This window comes from Natator depressus, chromosome 6 (assembly GCF_965152275.1).
Source record: "Natator depressus isolate rNatDep1 chromosome 6, rNatDep2.hap1, whole genome shotgun sequence".
NCBI classification, from domain to species: Eukaryota; Metazoa; Chordata; order Testudines; family Cheloniidae; genus Natator; species Natator depressus.
The window spans coordinates 75,304,707-75,326,081 of NC_134239.1; the positions used below are offsets into that span (position 1 = coordinate 75,304,707).

Sequence of the window (21,375 nt, forward strand, 5' to 3'; positions counted from 1 at the left end):
TAGGGAGCTGGGTATAGGCCATTTTCTTGCTGTATCCTCCGTTTTTACTGCTGCGAGTCACTTGTTGCAAAATACTCTTGGTGCACCAGCCTTTGCTTCCAGTCACATATCCACAGGGTCTAGTCTATACCTCAGCTTATCACCAATCTTTTGGGAGTGACCGCTTTTCTGTGTCAGGCCCCAAGAACCTCCACTGTTCCATAGGGGCAGGACTGTGGCCTCTAAGACTCAGACTGGATCTTTGGTGCCAGAGATCCTTGTTTCTCTCTGTGGCTTCCTGCAGCTAATCCAGACTCTTGCACTGGGCAGCACAGCATAAGGAGGAGGTAACCAGCCTTCTGTGGAGAAAAGTGGTTCGGGACTATTTAGAAAAGCTGGATAAGCACAAGTCCATGGGGCCGGATGTGCTGCATCCAAGAGTGCTAAAGGAGTTGGCAGATGTGATTGCAGAGCTATTAGCCATTATCTCGAAAATTCATGGCAATCGGGGGAGGTCCCGGAAGATGGGAAAAAGGCTAAATGTAGTGCCCATCTTTCAATCAGGAGAGGAGGAGGATCCGGGGAACTACAGACCGGTCAGCCTCACCTCAGTCCCTGGAAAAATCATGGAGCAGGTCCTCAAGGAATCCATTATGAAGCATTTGGAGGAGAAGGTGGTGATCAGGAACAGTCAACATGGATTCACCAAGGGCAAGTCATGCCTGACTAACCCAATTGCCTTCTCTGACGAGATAACTGGCTCTGTTGATGAGGGGAAAGCAGTGGATGTGTTATTCCCGGACTTCAGCAAAGCTTTTGATATGGTCTCCCACAGTATTCTTGCCAGCAACTTAAAGAAGTATGAGCTGGATGAATGGACTATAAGGTAGATAGAAAGCTGGCTAGATCGTCGGCCTCAATGGGTAGTGATCAATGGCTCCATGTCTAGTTGGCAGCCAGTATCAAGTGGAGTGCCCCAAGGGTCGGTCCTGGGGCCGATTTTGTTCAATATCTTCATTAATGATCTGGAGGATGGCGTGGACTGCACCCTCAGCAAGTTTGCAGATGACACTAAACTGGGAGGAGTGGTAGATATGCTGGAGGATAGGGTCCAGAGTGACCTAGACAAATTGGAGGATTGGGCCAGAAGAAATCCGATGAGGTTCAACAAAGACAAGTGCAGGGTCCTGCACTTAGGATGGAAGAATCCCATGCACTGCTACAGGCTGGGGACCATCTGGCTAAGCGGCAATTCTACAGAAAAGGAACTGGGGATTACAGTGGACGAGAAGCTGGATATGAGTCAACAGTGTGCCCTTGTTGCCAAGAAGGCCAATGGCATATTGAGCTGATTAGTAGAATTGCCAGCAGATCAAGGGAAGTGATCGTTCCCCTCTATTTGACATTGGTGAGGCCACACCTGGAGTATTATGTCCAGTTTTGGGTCCCCCACTACAGAAAGGATGTGGACAAATTGGAGAGAGCCCAGCAGAGGGCAACAAAAATTATTAGGGGACTGGAACACATGACTTATGAGGAGAGGCTGAGGGAACTGGGATTGTTTAGTCTGCAGAAGAGAAGAATGAGGAGGGATTTGATAGCTGCTTTCAACTACCTGAAAAGGGGTTCCAAAGAGGATGGATCTAGACTGTACTCAGTGGTAGCAGATGACAGAACAAGGAGTAATGGTCTCAAGTTGCAGTGGGGGAGGTTTAGGTTGGATATTAGGAAAAACTTTTTCACTAGGAGGGTGGTGAAGCACTGGAATGCATTACTTAGAGAGGTGGTGGAATCTCCTTCCTTTGAGGTTTTTAAGGTCAGGCTTGACAAAGCCCTGGCGGGGATGATTTAGTTGGGGATTGGTCCTGCTTTGAGCAGAGGGTTGGACTAGATGACCTCCTGAGGTCCCTTCCAACCCTGATATTCTATGATTCTATAAGGAGGCTTATACTGTATGTCTTCAATGGTCCCAGTATTTACAGCGACACAAGCAGCCATTCCAAAACAAGGTAACTATTTATTAGTCACCCAGCATACTGAACCTGAAAGTCCTTAGGTTAGCAAAGAGAGGCAGCAGTTATGCCATAGCCCATCCTACCCAAGCTGTGATGGACTCCATCCCTGGCTTTGTCTCCTTTCCTCCTGTGCCCAGGCCAGAGCTTCCAGCCTCTTCCAGAAGCCTATTCTTTATCATCCCCTGGTCACAGTTCAGTCCTTTCTTCCCTAGGCTGGACCATACTGAGTTCACATTCTCTCTCCCGCCCCCCCGCCCAAGCTTCCTGCTATCATCATCATCATCGGCAATCCCTCGAAAAAGTTATTTTTCCTTCCTTCTCTCTCTTTTTAGCTTTGAGGGCAAGGCACTTCTCAAAACGGGCCCCTGCCTGATGGAGGATGTGACGCTTGCTCCTCCCAGCTTGTGACAGCCACATCAGTTTTCTTGAGATACGCTTTCAGGGTGTCCTTGTAGCATTTCCTTTGACCACCACGGGATCTCTGACCACGTGTGAGCTGAGAGGGCTTGTTTTGGGAGGCAAGAGTCTGGCATCTGCACACAATATCCAGCCCAACAGAGTTGGTGCATGAGAATCATTGCTTCAATGCTGGTGACCTTGGCTTCACTGAGGATGCTGGCATTAGTGCAGCGATCTTCCCACTTGATGCAAAGGATCTTTCAGAGGCATCATTGGTGATACCTCTCTAGACTCTTGAGGACCTGTTGATGGGTCACCCAGGTTTCACATCCATAAAGGAGTGTAGGAATAACAATTGTTTTATACACCTGGATCTTGGTGTCCTGCCATAGATCCTGCTATTGAGTGTCAATTCATAAATCATTGGAGCTAGCATTGTCTCTTTGGATGCCTTGTTGATCTGGATTGGTTTCAGCCACTTCCTTAACAACTCATTCACTCCTACTCATGTCTGCCCTGACAGAGGCCCCATTTAGGTAGGGCAGGGGTGCACCCACCCCCGCCTGCAGAGTTTTGTACGAGAGGTCTGCTTGTAGGCCAAGCCCCAGCCCCAGACAGAGCTCTTACCTGAAGCACAGTGCAGCAAGGTCCCTTCCTCCTGAAGCCCGGGTTCTCCAGCTACTGCCAGTGTGGTCAGTTTCTTCTGCTGCGCTAGCTCATCCACCCTGCCTGCCTCCACCAATCAGCTGCTGGGATGATATGGAGTGACTTAACTGACCTGGGGCAAAGAGAAGGGGGTTGGTCCCTGGGAGGGGCAGTGCTCAGGGCCTCTGCGGGTGGGGAAGGCAAGGATGGGGTCACTCAGCGTGAGAGCAGGGGCTCCAGGGGTGCTGGTGGGAATAACACAGGGCCTCCAGGCTTGGGGAGGGGGAAAGAGAGTCATTCTCCAGGGAAAGGGAGAGGTGAGGGCATATGGCTGTGCCCTGAGGGAGGGACCAATGAGTGTGGGAGGAGCAGATGAGGGGGCACAGTTCCTGGGGCAAGGATCCTCGGAGTGGGGAGCTAGGAGCAGCTAAGTGGGTCTTGGAGTCAGTTTACCCTCAAAGAAGCAGGGAGTACCCCCCCACCTCTCCCTGAGAATAGACTGGGGGCAGACCTTTCTGGTCCAGAGTTGTCATGGCCAGCAGTGGTTGCAGCTTCAAGGACGGGTATGTGTCCATGCTGTGCTTCAGCTTCTGCCACCAGGTGCTGAGCTTGCAGGGGGGGATGAAGGCTGTGCTGCTGGCCAACACAAAGGTTGACCTGTAATCCACCAGCGTCCCACACCCAGGTAAGTCCCCTTCAGCTACCACTAATGGGCATCTCAACAGCTGACTAATGTTATAGTAGCCCCCAAAGACCTTAAGCAGGAGTCCCCCATTGTGCTAGATGCCATACAAACCATTAAGGTGGCCCAGTTCCTGCCCCACAGATCTCAATATAATCCTTATAATTCCCTAAGGCAGGCAGGCAAGTATAATTATTCTCATTTTAGAGCAACAGGAACTGAGGCACAGCATTCAAACAGAAAATGGTACTTTAAAAAACAAAACAAAACATATATATACAAACCCTGAATAACAAATGAGAAAAAGAGTCTTAACTTTAAAATGAGGCGCTTTCTTGGCCTTTGGTTTTAAATATTCCCTTGTGAGAACAACAATTCAATCACTGTAGTATTGTGCTTAAGAGCCTTCTGGAAAGTAACTAACCTTTAAACAGAAGTGAAAGGGACTTGAAAGTGTCCGTTGCACTCCTGTTTAAAGTATTTCTAATCTATTATTATTTGTAGTAGGGTAACACACCTAGAGCCCCAGCTAGGTGCAGTATAAACTCAGGAGGCCTTGCCCTCTTAGGATGTATCCAAAAGTTAAATGATCTATTCCAATCTTGGTGAACTGCAAAAAGTAAGTAGCCTAAATGATGGAAAGTAATCTAGATTTTTCTACAATTGTTGAAATCAAGAGTTAGTAACAAAGTAAAAATATACCTATTACAATTTTAAATCTAACCAGTGTCCCTTACAAGTGGCTTGCCACAAGATGTCAGAACATGTTAATATTAGAGCAGGAAACGTATCTCATCCCTGATCCCCATTCTGCTACTCTACCCTCAAGACCGCACACTCTCCTGGCTAATTGCTTACCAGTAGTTACAAGCACCATGAACTGTTTGTTAAGGCACAGCAGGAGCTACACCGGAGGGTACCTGAGCTAGGGAGATTATGTGAAATTTACTAGTCATACGGTTATGACTCCCTCCGAAAACAGCATGTAAGATAGGGCACTGTAGTGGAAACACTGGAAGCTATTTCAGCACAATCAGCTAGCAGAGCAAAGGGCTTGATGGCAAGGTTAAAGAGCTATTCCTTTCTGTTGAGGCTCTTGGTTTTGGAAAGAATATTCAAGATTTTGCATAGTGCTTCAGAAGAACTGCAACATGAAAACCTAAATTTATCATCAAGTGCAATGGAATTAGTAAGAAGCAATATTGCTGCTCTTCAACAAATGAGAACATCTGAGAGCCAATGGAAGGAGTTATGTGAAGCTAAAATCATTGCCAAGGAACTTGAAATTGCTATTCCAGGTCAGAAAGTCGCAACTGCTGAGCACAGCAGTACCAAAGACCACCTAACAAAATATCCTTCAAACTGGCCTTGTTTTTTTGTTTCTAGTACACTGGGCCTGTCATCTACAGATGGTCCCAAGACCACTCAAGAATCTATAATCTGATTTCTACTATCCTGTTCTGGACAGAATTCTTACTGAGATTGATAGATGATTCACCCTCAACTGGAGTTTGCTTTCTACACTGCTTGTGAAGAGAAGAATTAGACGGTTAATTTGTTCCAGAAATGTTTAAAGGTAAATAAATTATTGAAAACGTAACACTTCCAACATGAGCTAAAACAATGGTGAAAATTTTCTTGATTATGAGAAACGGAAAGTAATTGCAGATTCAGCAGGCACCAATTTCGGTGATCTGGATGGAGAAATCAAAAAGTTGCCAAGAAGCACATTGCGTGCACATACTTCAATTTCTGAATTCTGGAATGTTCTCAGCGACTTACCAAGGGGTTAGTCTTTGTTGTCTATTGTAGATAGTGGGGTAAGCCAGCCAGTTTCTACAGCATCAAATGAGAGGTACTTCTCCGTGTTCAAGAGAGTAAAGGACTACTTAAGCTCCACAATGGGAGATATTAGCAAGTCACTTACGTGTTTCTAATTTTAGCCTGTGAATGTGCAGCTTCAAAAACACTTAGATAATCAACAAGGCCATTGACAATTTTGTCAAGATGAGACCACACTATTATCCATCGTTTTAGCTCATGTCTGAAGTGTTATGTTTTCAATAATTTATTTACCTTTAAACATTTCTGGAACAAAATTAGCCATCTAATTCTTCTCTTCACAATTTGGAACATAAGCCATTTCAAAATATAATTGCAGGAGTAAAAAGATTTTAAGCAGATTTTATTTCTCTGCTAAAGATAGCATACAAAGTATCAAAGTTGTGTTTCTGATACCTATGTTAAGGCTCTAAAACGGATACCTCAAGGTTTGGGATTAGGAATATCTTTCTGTATTATTTCCTGATTGTTCTTAACTGAAATGAAAATACAGCTTTAATTGGTGTTTATGTATATACATACATATATTTATTTTTCTTTACATAGGAATTAGATACTGTGCTCCTGTCAGCTAATTTCTAAGTTATTAGCTGCAAAAATGTAGAGTTTTCCAGTGCCTGAGTAGCCCCTGGAATCACAGTTAAAGTTACCCCTGTACCAAAATCTGAAATGGCATCCTGAGAGCAAACAATCCTTTTTCCCCACTAGGTGGCAATGTAATGTGTAGGAGAGTGGTGGGCAAACTACAGCCCCTCAGGGCTTTGGATCCGGCCCGTGGGACTGCCCCCCATGGTGCCGCAAGCCCTGTGCCACTCTCAGAAGTGGCCAGCATCACGTCCCTGGGGGCCCGGAGTGGGGTGGGGTGGGGGGGAAGAGGGCTCGGTGCGTTGCCCTTGCTTCCAGACACTGCTCCCCGCAGCTCCCATTGGCCGGGAACAGGGAACTGCAGCCGATGGGAGCTTTGGGGGAGGTACCTGGAGGTGTGGCAAGGGCAGCCCGTGGAGCCCTGTTCCCCCCTCCCCCCCCCAGGGGCTGTGCAGGGATGTGGTTCTGGCCACTTTCCGGAACAGCACGGCATGGGGCCAGGGCAGGCAGGCAGGCAGCCCCCCGCCTGCACCCCAAGCCCCTGCCCTGAGACCTCTGCTGCACCCTGCACCCTAACTCCCTGCCCTGAGCACCATTGCACCCCGCACCCCAACCCCCTTCCCTGAGCCCCCTCATACACCCCACACCCCTCCTCTGTCCCAATCCCTTGCCCTGAGCCCGTTCCTGCACACCGCACCCCCTCCCACACCTCGCACTCCCTCCTGCACCCCAACCCCTTGCCCTGCATACAATTTCTCCACCAGATGTGGCCCTTGGCCCAAAAAGTTTGCCTATCCCTGGTGTAGGAGAAAACTGAAGCACATAGACTTTGTAAAAATATCATAAGAAGTTCCCACTTCACCACATCTGGGTTTTATCATCTTCAGTGTGCCAAAGACACGGTTTAATGGCGCCCATCAAAGCAATAAATTGCTTGTAAGCAGCATCTGGCTGAGTAGGATACAGACAAGGCCTGGAGCTAAAGCAAAAGTGGCTGGGAGAAGCAACCATATTTGTGGTAAATATGAATATCTGTCCCTTTGAATGTGCAGGTACCAGATTTGTTACATGTCGCCAGGATGTTACAACTATCTCTTTTCAAAAATCTATCCAGAAATGAAGCAGATGAAAAAGCTGGCACTTTACTAGATGTCCCTCAATGGCTGCCTGTTTGAGTGAAATCTAAGGGTATGTCTCCGCTGCCATTAAAAACACTAAGCAGGCTAGTGCCGGCTGACTCAGGCTCAGGGGTGGTTTAACTGCAGCGTAGACATTCGGGCTCACGCTGGACCCTGTAAGGTGGGAGGGTCCTATAGCTCAGGCTGCAGCCTGAACCTGAACATCTACACTGCAGTAAAACAACCACTTAAGCCTGAGTCAGTTATCACCAGCCAACCACCTGTGTCTAACTGGAGTGAAGACATACCCTAAGAAGTTGAAGGCTCTGTAGGATAGAAACAAGGACCTGAACCGTATGTACTTGACCATATACTTCTTGGCCCATAGCTTTCTCTTGCACTTGTGAGTAGACATTCTTGTGCTCCAGTCATCTTTCTACGAAAAAGAGTGTGCTGCTACGGGAGTCAATGTAAAGGCCATTTAGCTTTGGAACTCACTCCTCTCCATAGGCTAAAAGAGCCCAAATCTGTTGCAGCTTAGAACAGTGAGAAGCATATCTATTCCCCCGGGCTTTTAGAGAGGGCACAGCATCAGGAGGATGAGAACTTTTTATTGCCTAGTATCTGCCTGGCTTTTGGCAGTCAGAGGTTTGGTGAAAATGATGGAGTTGTAAAAATTGGGTTTTTAAATATAGTCAAGAGGACATAGAGCCCTGGATAGGACTTAAAGGATACAGAAACTCTGACATCTCAAATGTCCTTTGTCATTTTTTCTATATAGGATATGGAATCAGTGTTGTAGAAAGAACATTCACAAACAAGGGACAAAAAAAGCTTTTAGACTCAAAACCAAGTACATACCAAAACGCTCTTATGTTCTGCCAGCAAAGCTACACATACAGAAATCAGTAATGGAAAAGTTTCAAGTTTTTAGTCTTAAATAATTTTATAATGAATATGACATAGATATAAACAGTTTTAATGCTAAGATAGATGTAAACATCTGTTTGTGCAAATGAACTTTTAACAGTATGGCTTTTTACTTTTGTCTTCCATTATTTCAGCAATAGCGTACTTGAATCTACTTTTGCATCATATGATTAGCTACATAAAATTGCTCCAGAAAAAAATTAATAGCCTCATTTGCGCTATTCACTTATTATTTTACAGCTTGACTGCAAATGAAGATATCAGGTAAACATAACAGAACACACCCATGCTGCCAAGTGTACTGTACAAAAATTTTTAATACTTCAGTATCTAATTGCATATTTGTTTTCCATATGCTCAACCACTTCTCCAATTTGTGTGCACGCATGCTTAGATAGGAATAGATCTGTATAGACAAAAAATGCACCTATCAAGTGGAAAAAAAGCCACAGGTACCCTGACTTACACCAAAAGCAATATATACCCTGGCCACACAGGAATTGGAGCAGTAGCAAAATCTACATCGATACTGAAGTTCGAACACTGACAAGTCTCTTTTTGACTGTAGTGTTTTAATACAGTTAAAGAATTAAGACAAGTACAGTAAATGGAAAAATGTTTCACATGTTTTGATGGTCAGCAATAAGCCATTTTGCTTTTGGATGTGTTGGTTTTGTTTTTAAATATCTAGCAATTTTCTCTTAAAGAAATATTACTACTCTCAATTGGAAGCTGCAAGATTTTGAAATGCCTCAGGCTCACCTGTTATTTCTAAAAAGATCTGACTCAGTGTCTGAGATAGCGATTCATAACCTATTGTAACTGGTTTCTATACGTTTTTAAACTAGATTTTTCTAATTTTTAACAATCTAGTCAAAATTAAAATGAGCAGCTGACTAGTAATCGTAAGAAGCCACAATAAACAGAAAAATACCTAATATCATACAAAGAATAAAGTTTACTTGTACAAGTTCAAAATAAAATAAAATAAAATCCTATTTTACAAAAAAGCAGAACTAAGAATCACGTATCGACTTTATTGACTCAATTTTTTCTAGAACTACCTTAACATTCTTTGAGAAAATCATCAAATTAGTACTTATAAGTCTACAGGTTTAGCAGTTGGCAGGAGTTTTGCTTTTGATATTGGATTCTTTGGAGATCCCCTGTATCGAGCCTTTTCCTTTCCTGTAGCACTTTTCCTGAGGGTACTTTTATCTGGTGTGGCAATCAGAATGTTTATACTTGAGTTCATTTTTACAGCAGCTTTTGGTGCTTCATGATTGGTTAGATCTTCTAGAACAGACTTTGATGGGTTACCAATAGTCACTTTCTGTTTGCAGATTCTAACTGTTTTCACAGGAGCATCAGCCTGCTCTAGTGAATTCACCAATTTTGAAGATTTGGATGCTAAGTCTAGTTCAGATGATGTAGAAACTTGTGTGCATGTAGTTTCACAATAGAGCAATGAAACTGTGGAATTCTTTGAGAACTTTTCTGTACAGGAGGATAGTGCAGTATCATAGCTTACGGATTTAACAAGAGGAGAACAAACATCACCAGGTTTTGCCAATTTATAGCTTACAGATTGTCTGTTAGACTCTAAGAGGGAGTTTATCCTTCTTACAGACTGGCGGACAGGAGTACGTTGAAACTTAAGAGGTGGTTTAGTTTTGCTTGTGGAACAGGGATCGTTTAATGAAAGTTTGTTGAACCAGTGTACGTGGTCAGAAACCTTTCCATGGTCAGAAACCGGTAAAGTTTTAGGTACAGTATTATCATAACTTCCAGTCTGCAAGTACTGTTTGCGACGACTGTTTTTAGACTCCAACAACTGTGAGACAGGGAGCTCCCCAGCCACAGTAGGCTCACTGCTATCTTTTTCTGAATTATGGGACTTCAGCTCGCAATCTTCAACAACTCTTTCTGACTGTTCCAGTTCCTCACCCTCTTTTCTTCTGAGGGAATCTATTTTCTTTAAATTATCTTTTGAATAACTGTTCTGAAAAGTTAACCTGTCCTCCCTGGACATTACCTGAGGCATACTAAGTTCTGGTGCATCTTCCATGCCCAATTTCTGTGTCTGAAGTTCAATCTCAATAGGATTTTGGAAGCAGTTTTCCTCCACAACCTTGATTTCATCTTGACTTGATTGATATTTGTCAGTGGTATAAGATTTATTAGCAAACTGGTTAAACTGATCCTTAGATTTTTCAGCTGCCAGACTTTCAGCTGAAGTTTCAACAAGGTCCTTCTCTTGACTAACACCTGTGAGACAGGGATTTTCACTTAACTTTTCTTCTGTTAAATCTGATACAGGAGACTTTGCATCACCTATTAAATTTTGAAGATTGCTTCCAGATTCAGAAAATGCTTTTTTAATTTTCAGTAATGTTTCTGTTGTCAAGTTATTCTCATCCACACAAAGCGAGTACTCCAGTAGACTATTATCTTGCTTATGATTTGCAGTAGTGGGCCTTAAGTCATCTGGAATGGCAGGTGGCTTTCCAATAACAAGAACAGGTTCTGAAAAACAGCCTTCTGCTTCAAGATATCCCACGAGACTTGCCTCATTGTTGCTGGTGCCATGAGAATCTGTAATATTGGGTCCATTCCAAGACATTCGGTAATTTGCTTTATCATGTTTTGGAGTTAGCAAGTTCTCCTCTGACTTGCTCATTATTTGTGAACCTTGAGAGAAGTTTGATAGAATTATTTGTTTAAAATATTGGTTAGCCTTAGTACTCATAGAACATTAACTAAACCAGACAAAACTCTTGCTGATAACTCAAGTTATTAAAAAACATTACGAGTTTAAAGCCATGCCATTCGCTGAAATTGAGAAACTTACACTATTTTCTTTCAAAGAAATGAAAGTCCTTCATAAACAGGTTACAATATTAAAGAGAGCAATTAGGTTCAAGCGTCAAAAAAGCAAGGCATGATATAATGCAAATATTTATTTTTATACATACAAAAACTGGTCTCTAATTGGCTAATATAAATTATCTGTTGCTTCTTAAGAACCTTTAATATTGTCTAACTGTTTTTCACTTTCAGTGCTTTCAATAACTAAAGATATCAAAGCAATCATTAGGTTTTTAAGCTATCCTTACCCCACAAAAATACAAGCTCTCTCTTTTTAGTTATATTCAGTAAGTATTGCAAGACATTTACCTTTCTTTGAGAATTGTTCACTGACACATGTGCTGAAAAGTGTATCTGTCTTTACAGATTCAACTCTGTTTTCCAAGTCTTGTTGACTTGCAAGTCGCCGGCCAATATTTTCAGATCCTTTACCAACTGGACATCCAGTTAAAATATTCTTAAGCAGGGGGGAGGGGGAGAAAGAAAACTAATCTTAATGTTTTCAAAAAGCTGAACATGAGGAAGTCATTTAGATCTTCATTTACTTTCTAGGCCTTTTCAATTTTGACATCTGCAATTCAGGAAATACTTTTCTAATTTGCAGCAACCGCTAAAAGTGAACTTCTTAAATATGAATTTAAAAAAGTTTAGTAAGTCAGACCTGGTTTTAGAGTTCTGGACCGTACAGTATCCAGAACTCTCTACACTTGTCCTTAAACATTAAAGTGGTCTGAAACTTGAAAAAAATTTCAAATGGAGGTGCAGACCCCTTTGGAAATCTTAGGCTAGTCCACAGACCATAGGCTGAAAACCACTGCCATAGTATAAGCTACAATAAAGATGAATAGGATAGTAGAAGTGTACTTACCACATCTTTGCTGCCTTTTCCCAGACTAAATTTCAGACGTAACGACCTGCGAACCATTTCTTTTCGGCTAATCTTTGGAGAGAAGCAACCAGTTTTTCCTGATTCAACCCTGGTAAGTTGAATAATTGTTTTTAAAAAGTGCATGGAAAGATAAATTCAGTATATTTCTTTCTTTACAATTTATATTCTTCTACACCCTTTATTTTGAACTTTTAGTGCAAAAGGTGCTCCGCAGTAGTGCTTCACAGAAAGAAATTTGATAAGCATAAATAAAATAATTTAAAATACTAGAAAAAGGGCCAAAGACGTTCTATTTAAAATATTGTGTAAAGTTCTGACACTAATAAGGCGATGTTCAAGAAATTGAACAGGTACAAAGAGCAAATAGAGTAATACCAAAAAACTCAAAGATTAGGGTCAAGCAATTAAAAAAAATTAATCGCACTGTTAAACAATAGAATACCATTTATTTTAAATATTTTTTGGATGTTTACTACATTTGCTAACATATTAATTCCAATTACAACACAGAATACAAAGTGTACAGTGCTCACTTTATTTTTTTATTACAAATATTTGCACTGGAGAAAAAAAATGGATTTTTCAATTAACCTCATAAAAGTATTGTAATGCAATCTCTATCATGAAAGTTGAACTTACAAAATGTAGAATTATGTACAAAAAACTGCATTCAAAAATAAAAAAAACGTAAAAAACTTTAGAGTCTACAAGTCTACTCAGTCCTACTTCTTGGTCAGCCAATCACTCAGACAAACAAGTTTGTTTACATTTGCAGGAGATAACACTGCCCACTTCTTGTTTACAATGTCACCTGAAAGTGAGAACATGCGTTCACATGACACTGTTGTAGCTGGCGCTGCAAGATATTTAAGTGCCAGATGCACTTAAGATTCATGTCCCTTCATGCTTCAACCACAATTCCAGAGGACATGCTTCCATACTGATGATGGGTTCTGCTTGATAATGATCCAAAGCAGTACAGACCGATGCATTTTCATCATCTGAGTCAGATACCACCAGCAGAAGGCTGATTTTCTTTTTTGGTGGTTCGGGTTCTGTAGTTACCACATCAGAGTGTTGCTCTTTTAAGACTTCTGAAAGCATGCGCCACACCTTGTCCCTCTCAGATTTTGGATGGCATTTCAGATTCTTAAACCTTGGGTTGAGTGCTGTAGCTATTTTTTGAAATCTTCTTTGCGTTTTGTGAAATCTGCTGTGAAAGTGTTCTTAAAATGAACAACATGTGCTGGGTCATCATCCGAGGTGGCTATGACATGAAATACATGCAGAATGTGGGTAACACAAAGCAGGAGACATACAGTTCTCCCCCCAAAGAGTACAGTCACAAATTTAATTGACGTATTATTTTTTTAACGAGCATCCACAACATGGAAGCATGTTCTTTGGAATGGTGGCCGAAGCATGAAGGGACATACGAATGTTTAGCATATCTGGCATATAAATACCTTGCAACACCGGCTACAAAAGTGCCATGCAAATGGCTGGTCTCACTTTCAGGTGACATTGTAAATAAGAAGCCGGCAGCAGCATCTCCCGTCAATATAAACAAACTTGTTTGTCTTAGCAATTGGCAGAATAAGAAGTAGGACTGAGGGAACTTGTAGGCTCTAAAGTTTTACTCTGTTTTGTTTTTGAGTGCAGTTAGGTAACAAAAAAAAAGTCTGCATTTGTAAGTTACACTTTCATGATAAAGAGATTGCACTTCAGTACTTGTATGAGGTGAACTGAAAAATACTATTTTTTGTTTACAAACATTTGCACTGTAAAAATTATAATCAAAAATAAGAATATAAAGTGAGCACTGTGCACTTTGTATTCCGTGTTGAAATCACTATTGAAAATGTAGAAAAACCATCCAAAAATATTTAATAAATTTCAGTTGGTATTCTATTGTTATAAGTGCAATTAATCGTGATTAATTTTTTTAAATCCCGATTAATTGACAGCCCTAATCTTTATTCCCAAGAAAGGAATTAACATTTGTATGCTTTAGAAATCCACGATTTAGAAATGGATGCGACTGAAGTATGATGTACTGAAAATACAGAAACAGAGGAATAGATATTATAATGGGGTCAGGACCTACCAAGAACTGAAATAAGCTATTAAGGCATAAACAATTCCTTGAAAATGAACAGTTTAAAAAAAAAAAAAAAAACACTTTTAAAGCTTATTAGATTTTTTTTTTTAAAAACACTTCCAGTATCCCCAAAGAATCAGTTTCTTTAAAATGCTAAAAAGTAAAAAGCTAATATTTAGTCCAGTTTAACGGGAATTATGACAAGAGAAAGGAACTTGCTTGATTTAATTATGTGCATGTGCATACATGTATGCTTTAGTCCATGTTCATTTCAACACAAAACCCAAATGTAATGGCAGTTTGGTATGGACACTTGGCTGCTAAGATCTGGACAGATCATCAATTCACTTTACACGTGACAAGACACGATCCTTTCAATATAAAAGCTTCTAAACAAATCAATAAAATAAATAAATGTTGAAATTGTCTTTATTCATAAGACAGTAGAGGGCAATCCTTTTTCGTTTTGCTTTTCAATTCACTTTTAACAGTGTGCACTCTTAGCTTCTGAGAATTAAGACAAGTTACCTGTAAATTTTTTTACTTGCAATTCTTTTACTTCTTCGATTTTCTGTACTTGACAGATGCTTTTCACTGGTGACTGAAGGAGACAGTGAACTCTGAGATGACTCGAGAGAGACACAAGGGCTTGCTTCAAATTGAGCTACAGGAACAAAAAAAGTCACATGTACATGATAAACTGGTTCTTGTTTTGGTGGTGTATTATGTTAAAATAAAAAAAATTGAAGTGTCTTATTTTCACCTTGACCATTAGCAACTAAGTTTAAAACAAAAACCACACACAAAAACTCATTTGTTCAGCACAGTGTTCTTGAGAGAACTGACACAAACAATTAATTCTGTTTGTTTGTAGTCTTACATAAAAGAAGAGGGGGAATTCACCATACCCCAAAACAACCTTTGTTTTGACACCAAGAGGTGGGAGAACATGTATGCTGCTGGTGTCACATCTTAAGTTATTTCCATACAGATTAGTTAGACGATCGTTGATCAAAAGTTGTCAATATTAAATAAAACAATCAAAATAAATTTAAGTTTTTGTTTTAAGATCAACAGTGTCTCGTCATTTTTAATCTTTGACAACACTAGATCAAGTATAAGTTCTTAAAACTCTCTTCTGGCTAAGTGTGGTAGCAGTATAACAATGAAGGGTATGGTGTTTTATCCATCAGCCAGCACAGAAAGCTGAGCTGTGAGGCTAGCATCTTCTAAAACATTAGTACTTATCATACCTGCTGTGAAGTATAGATTAACTAAAGAATCTTCACTATTTATGCTAACACTTACTGCCCACTAAGTGTTAGCATAAATAGTGAAGATTCTTTAAACACTTAGTGGGCACCAAGTGCTTTCCAAACATTAAAGAAGGACTGTTCCTGTAAAATCACAACACAATGACAAAGAGGTTAGAAGAAAAACAGGAATAGGTAGTTTATACATGTAATTCAACTCAGTTCACAATAAGCAGGCTAATAAGAGTGGGTCTTTATTAAAGACTTAAACTCAGAAATTGTAACATGCAGTGACACAGAGTAAGGCTGAGGTGATTGAGAGAGAACACTGACAAACCTAGAACAAGCAGCCCAGGAACACAGGCAGTATGGAGGAGATGAGGTCAATACAAGCGTGACAAAGAAAGAAAGTAGGGTGGGGCAAATTTAGGTAGAGCTTTGAAGACGAGGATAAGAAGGTTAAATTTGAAGCAATAGAGAATAGGGAGCCAGTAGAAGGATTCAGAAGAAAGATTACTTTAGCAGCTGCATTTTGCATGATGTAAAGGACAACGGTGTGTTTAGGAGACCACAGCAATATTCTAGGCAAGATATGAGAGATTTGACTATGACCTAGATCAGGGATTAGCAACCTTTGGCACACGGCCCATCAGGGAAATCCGCTGGCGGGGCAGGACGGTTTGTTTACCTGCAGCATCCACAGGTTTGGCTGATCGCAGCTCCCATTGGCTGCGGTTTGCCGTTCCAGGCCAATGGGGGCTCCGGGAAGCGGTGTGGGCCAAGGGATGTGCTAGCCACTGCTTCCTGAAGCCCCCATTGACCTGGAACGGCAAACTACGGCTAGTGGGAGCTGCGATTGGCTGAATCTGTGGATGCTGCAGGTAAACAAACCATTCCAGCCCGCCAACGGATTTCCCGGATGGCTGCGTGCCAAAGGTTGCCGATCCCTGACCTAGATATATGGTATAAAGGAGAGAAAAATTAAAAAAAAAAAAAAACAAAAAACAAAAAAAAACCACTTCAGACTGCAGGAGTGAATAATGGGAAAGATGGTCGTTTTGTGACTAGTGAAACACAGAAGGCTGGGGAGAAAAGAAAAGGAATTCTATTTTGGCCATTTCAGGTAAATTTTCAGAGTGTTTAAGTCTTGAGGTCCTCGACTTTCACTGGGTGCTTTTGAAATTTTACCTTTCAAGCTTTAACAAGATGTTCAAGAAGAGCTGCTACGGACAAGCAGAAATGCAGAATTGGATGGATAGAGACAAGTCAGTTATGGATACATAGATTTCAGAGAGTTATCAGCACAGATGATAGCTGAAACAATGTGACCTGATAAGATCTCCCACAGACAGGGTGCAAAGCGCAAGGAACGAAGGTAATTAAATTGTAATTTGAGTACAATTGCTCCTCTATGGACTACCCACTAAGAGGAATAGATTTCAAGGCATTAACAACAGCACAACCTGAAAGCCTTCAAGCTACAATGTAAGTCACTGTACCTGATGCTGGTGTTGAGGCGCTGCTAAAAAAGCTACTTGAGAGCAATTCGAAAGCAAAATTATGCTTCAAGGACCGCCTTTTCTTGCTAGAGAAGCCTTGAGAAGAATCAGTTGGAAGTTTACGCTTGGTGCTTGGAGTAAGAATCAATGGAGTCACTGATGGAAAGACTACAATTAATAAAGCTGTATCTGCAATAAGCGCTTAAAGTTGAGAGCTTACGAAGATACAAACAATATTAGTATTTAAGTCAGCTTTGTTTCTCCAGAAGCAGTTATTCTAAACTGAACCAAAACACATGCATTTTAAAACAGGCATGGCACTCAAATAGCTTTAATAAATTTTGCATAGGAAAGTAAAAAAACAAATTAATATGACAAGAAAATATAGGTGGGAAGAGTTTTAGCTGCATTCTTCATTGCAAGAAAACAAACAGTTACCTTTTGCAAGTTTATAAACGGACAGAGCAAAGCAAGATAAATATATTTGAATTGAAGCATAAATTCATTCTCTAACACTCAACATGGCTGTGTGCTACCCTACTGTATTCAAGCCTTGGTTTTCATTAGATAAAAGCAGATTAATTTCTAATCCTAGAACTGCTCAGTGCTAGCAGCTCTAAGACTAAATGCAGTATCCTCACTGAAAATGTAACTATATTCAATTTTGACCAGAAACTTTGTTTAGAAACTCATACCCCTTTGAAATAAAACTAAATTCACTTTAGTTTCAGCCTTACTAGAATATAGTCCACAAATCTAAAGATACTGCATGAGGCTCTATTTAGTGCAAACAAACACTAAATACCTACCATTTCTGTCTCGCTGAGGTGTAGTGGAGGGTGTTCTGTTAGATTTAAGTTTATTCAATGCTCCACTAACAATATCTGAAATGCAAGACATACCAAGCAATCAAGCTTTAATATTGACTTGTCTTGCTCTATTTTTTAAAAGAGGTATTATTTTATGTGAAAGGGGCACATCGACGACAAAGAAATTAGAGTAGTCTCCTTGATGTTTTAAAACATTTTTAAAAGGAAAATATGGGCAGCATTATCTCCTGTAAATGTAAACAAATTTGTTTGTGTTAACAACTGGGTGAACAAGAAGTAGGATTGAGTGGACTTGTAGGATCTAAAGTTTTGCATTCTTTTGTTTTTGAGTGCAATTATATAACAACAACAACAACCTACATTTGTAAGTTGTACTTTCGTGAAAAAGAGATTGCACTACAGTTCTTGACTGAGGTGAATTGAAAAATAGTTTTTGTTTATCATTTTTACAGTGTAAATATTTGTAATCAAAAATATAAAGTGAGCAGTGTATACTTTGTATTCTGTGCTGTAACTGAAATTAATATATTTGAACATGTAGAAAAACATCCAAAAATATTGAAATTTAATAAATTGGTATTCTATTGTTTAACAATGCAATTAAAACGGCAATTAATCGCGATTAATTTTTTTGAGTTAATTGCGTGAGTTAACGGTGATTAATGGACAGCACTAATATATAAAGTGTGTGTGTGTGTGTGTGTGTAAAAAACATATATATATACAAACACACACATAACCATGATTATTATTAACACCATCTACCCTAATAATTAACAGCCATCTATCAAGGATTTTTTGGAAATAATAAAATTCTATCCCACTATGCATGGAAAAGGACTAGTAGACCCTTCCCACGCAAATGACTTTATCAACAGGTTTAATTGGGGAGCATTTCAGAGGTATCAGTGCATCTTCAAATAGTTTGCAGACTGATTTAACTAGACTGGCTTAGAAATCAATGTGATTAAAATTGGTCCAATATTTATGAGTGCTTAAATCAATTTAGGTTAATTTGTTGAATGGAAAGGACTACTAGTCCATTCTCATCATTGTTTCAGATCTTCCAAGTAATGTAATAGATTGAGGCCAATATGCTGATTAGAAGATTAATTTTTAAAAAGTGATCAGCGAAGTTTGGGAAAAAGAGTTAAATTCTTTACATATGTGCTGGTTAAAATGGGAAACAAAATACAGACAGTCTGCAGTAAGTGCAATGTGTCAATTTAGAATTCAGCAGGCATTTTTAGAGTAGAGAAGTCATATGATACTGGTTTAAGGAGCTTTTTATTGCCAGGAGTACATAAACCTACCTATTCCTATTTTAATATTCAATAGGCTTTCATGAACTAAATTATCAATTTCTCTAAGCAATCAAATCTAACCTAGACAATGACTGTGATTGTCTAGGTTTGTAGATCCCGTACCATGTATTCATTTTGCAAGCTACATGAACGCCTCACATGCGCAACATATGGGACAATAAGTATCTCATAGCCAACATATTCTGTCAAGTTTGATAGCTTTATAAAATATATAGTCGGAGAGAAAGATCCTGTGCATCTAAATTTTGTGACTTTAGTGCTCATGAAAGCAAGCAACTAAAAATCACAGGCTAGCTATAAAGCCAGGTTTAACATGAATAAGGTTTTTCTCAGAACAGTGCTCTGCCAGAGCATGTGTGTTCCAATTTACAACACCAGTGTTATTCCAGTCCTGGCCCTCTCTTGAACAAAAATGCCAACTGTGTCAGAGGTTGTGTGGTCATTTTATGTGAACAAATCACTCACTGAAGACACCTCAAAACTATTTTCATTTGCGACTCAAAATAGGATTTGAAACCAGGTCTCCAGAGGCTAAAAGATAAAACATTATCCTGCCACACACAGCCTGAAAGAAAATAACCTTTTTGGTCAGAATGAAGAGGACAGGCAAAAGAAATGTTACGGCATGACTGCACAACCTAGTAGTTTTTACATCAATAATTATGAAATGTTAAGACGCTTATAACAGGTTTCACAAAGTTGGAAAACATCACCATTTTCAACCTGAGCGTAGCAAACTTCACAGCCAGTTGATACAGCAGTCTGTGGTGCTTAGGGAGAAGGGGGTCCTCTTGAGATACATGGATTTAGTTTTCTACATGGTCCTAAAGACTCAGTTGAGTCTATTTTTATATTTACTCATTGAACTGTAGTCAGTCAAATTTTCAGTATATGTACTCACCCCCAACACTTCGTCTTCTCCTTCTCTTATACTGACTAGGAGATTCACTTTCTTCATAGCCTTTCAGTGAAGGAGTAGAATCAAGAGCATCAATACCTAACATAGCAGGTATTTTTTCCAGGATAAATTCTGGTACACGTCCTGAATTAGATGTTTATAGAGTTTAAAAAAATTGGAAACTATGGTTATATAAACATATTTGTATTTAATATAAATAAATGCATTTCAACAAATGTTATTCAGTTGTCATCTTACCAATATCTGCTGCATGATCAATAAGTGTTTGCACAACAGCAGCCTGCAAACGAAGCTTTTTTTCTGTGTTAACGGACATCTTTTCATTATCACTTGAGTGCAAGAGGTTTGGGGCAAAAATCACTGCCAGATTACTGCTATCCATTTTGTTCTCATTGGATCTTATTAAAAAAGAAAGAAAAGATAAGAGCTTGCAAGTATCAGTTTTGTCTTTACATTCTCTCTTGATCAGAACATAAGCAGTGGGGATAGAGAAAACAGGCTAATGCAAATTTTTAGTTGAAGTGGAAGAGACACACTAAGATTTAAGGGCATATTCATGACACTTACACCACATGGCTTATACATGCTATTTAGCTTAACAGTTTCCACAGCTGATCAGTTTTCACAAGAGTAAGAGGATCATCCAGATGGGGGTAATCCCATATTAGTTGCTCTTTTGGAAAAGAAGAGATGGAAATATGGCAGCCAGAAAACTGAAATAGGAGTCAAGTTCCTGGTACATGAAGACCCTATGACATAAACCCCAAAAAGTCAGGAGATTACGTAATGCTTACATTATTACTGGTAAATGAATGTCATTAAGAATATTTATAGTCCTAATACTGAGCAGAGAAAGTTACAGCACTTCTCTGTTTTTAAGACATATTATAGGAATTCTCAGAGTTGGTTACAAGTACCACACCTATATTTCTCTACTTACCTTAGGGACACATTTCTGAGAAAGTTGAAAAAGTATCGCAAAGTATCTATTGTTCTGTCAGCCACAAGACAGGAAAGCAGTATTGTGGCAGTGTTCTTCTCCTCATTTTCTAGGTGCTGAGCCTTGAAAAGAGCTTCCTGCAGATCAGTTGGAAGGATCGGCTCTGGTAACTCTCTAAAGAACTGTTTAAGAAGCCCTGCAATGTCACATGGCAGTGCTGCAGGTAGGCAGTTTTCACCTTGATCGAGTTGATTCTGAAATGGTTCATAACTAGCGTAAGTTGAAGCCTTCAAAAGCGATTTATTAGAGGTCTTATCTTTACCAGTTTGTAGTCTGATCATTAGAGCCCTACCAAATTCACAGCCATGGAAAGACCAGCATTTCTCAAATTGGGAGTCCTGACCCAAAAGGGAGTTGCAGGGGTGCGGAGTGGCAAGGCTATTTTAGAGGGGTCGCAGTATTGCCACCCTTACTTCTGCACTGCCTTTAGAGCTGCGTGGCTGGAGAGCGGAGGCTCCTGGACAGGTGCCCAGCTCGGAAGGCAGCATCCCGACAA

General features: G+C 40.2%; 1 protein-coding gene across 3 annotated transcripts in view; it reads right to left on the minus strand.

Moving 5' to 3' along the window:
• LOC141989291 (neuroendocrine protein 7B2) overlaps positions 1 to 21,375 on the minus strand; it is a 77,070-nt gene that overhangs the window by 48,104 nt on the left and 7,591 nt on the right. The window contains exons 4-12 of one of the 3 annotated variants that reach the window (XM_074955746.1): positions 20,820 to 21,073; positions 20,117 to 20,277; positions 19,862 to 20,002; positions 17,615 to 17,689; positions 16,806 to 16,961; positions 14,582 to 14,717; positions 11,932 to 12,040; positions 11,373 to 11,520; positions 8,144 to 10,886 (exon numbers count right to left, since the gene is read on the minus strand). In XM_074955746.1, coding sequence (XP_074811847.1) covers positions 9,295 to 10,886; positions 11,373 to 11,520; positions 11,932 to 12,040; positions 14,582 to 14,717; positions 16,806 to 16,961; positions 17,615 to 17,689; positions 19,862 to 20,002; positions 20,117 to 20,277; positions 20,820 to 21,073 — 2,772 coding nt within the window. In that variant the 3' untranslated portion in view covers positions 8,144 to 9,294. Of the gene's footprint in view, positions 10,887 to 11,372; positions 11,521 to 11,931; positions 12,041 to 14,581; positions 14,718 to 16,805; positions 16,974 to 17,614; positions 17,690 to 19,861; positions 20,003 to 20,116; positions 20,278 to 20,819; positions 21,074 to 21,375 lie in introns of those variants that run through there. The other 2 variants (XM_074955748.1, XM_074955747.1) reach the window with 2 other exon arrangements.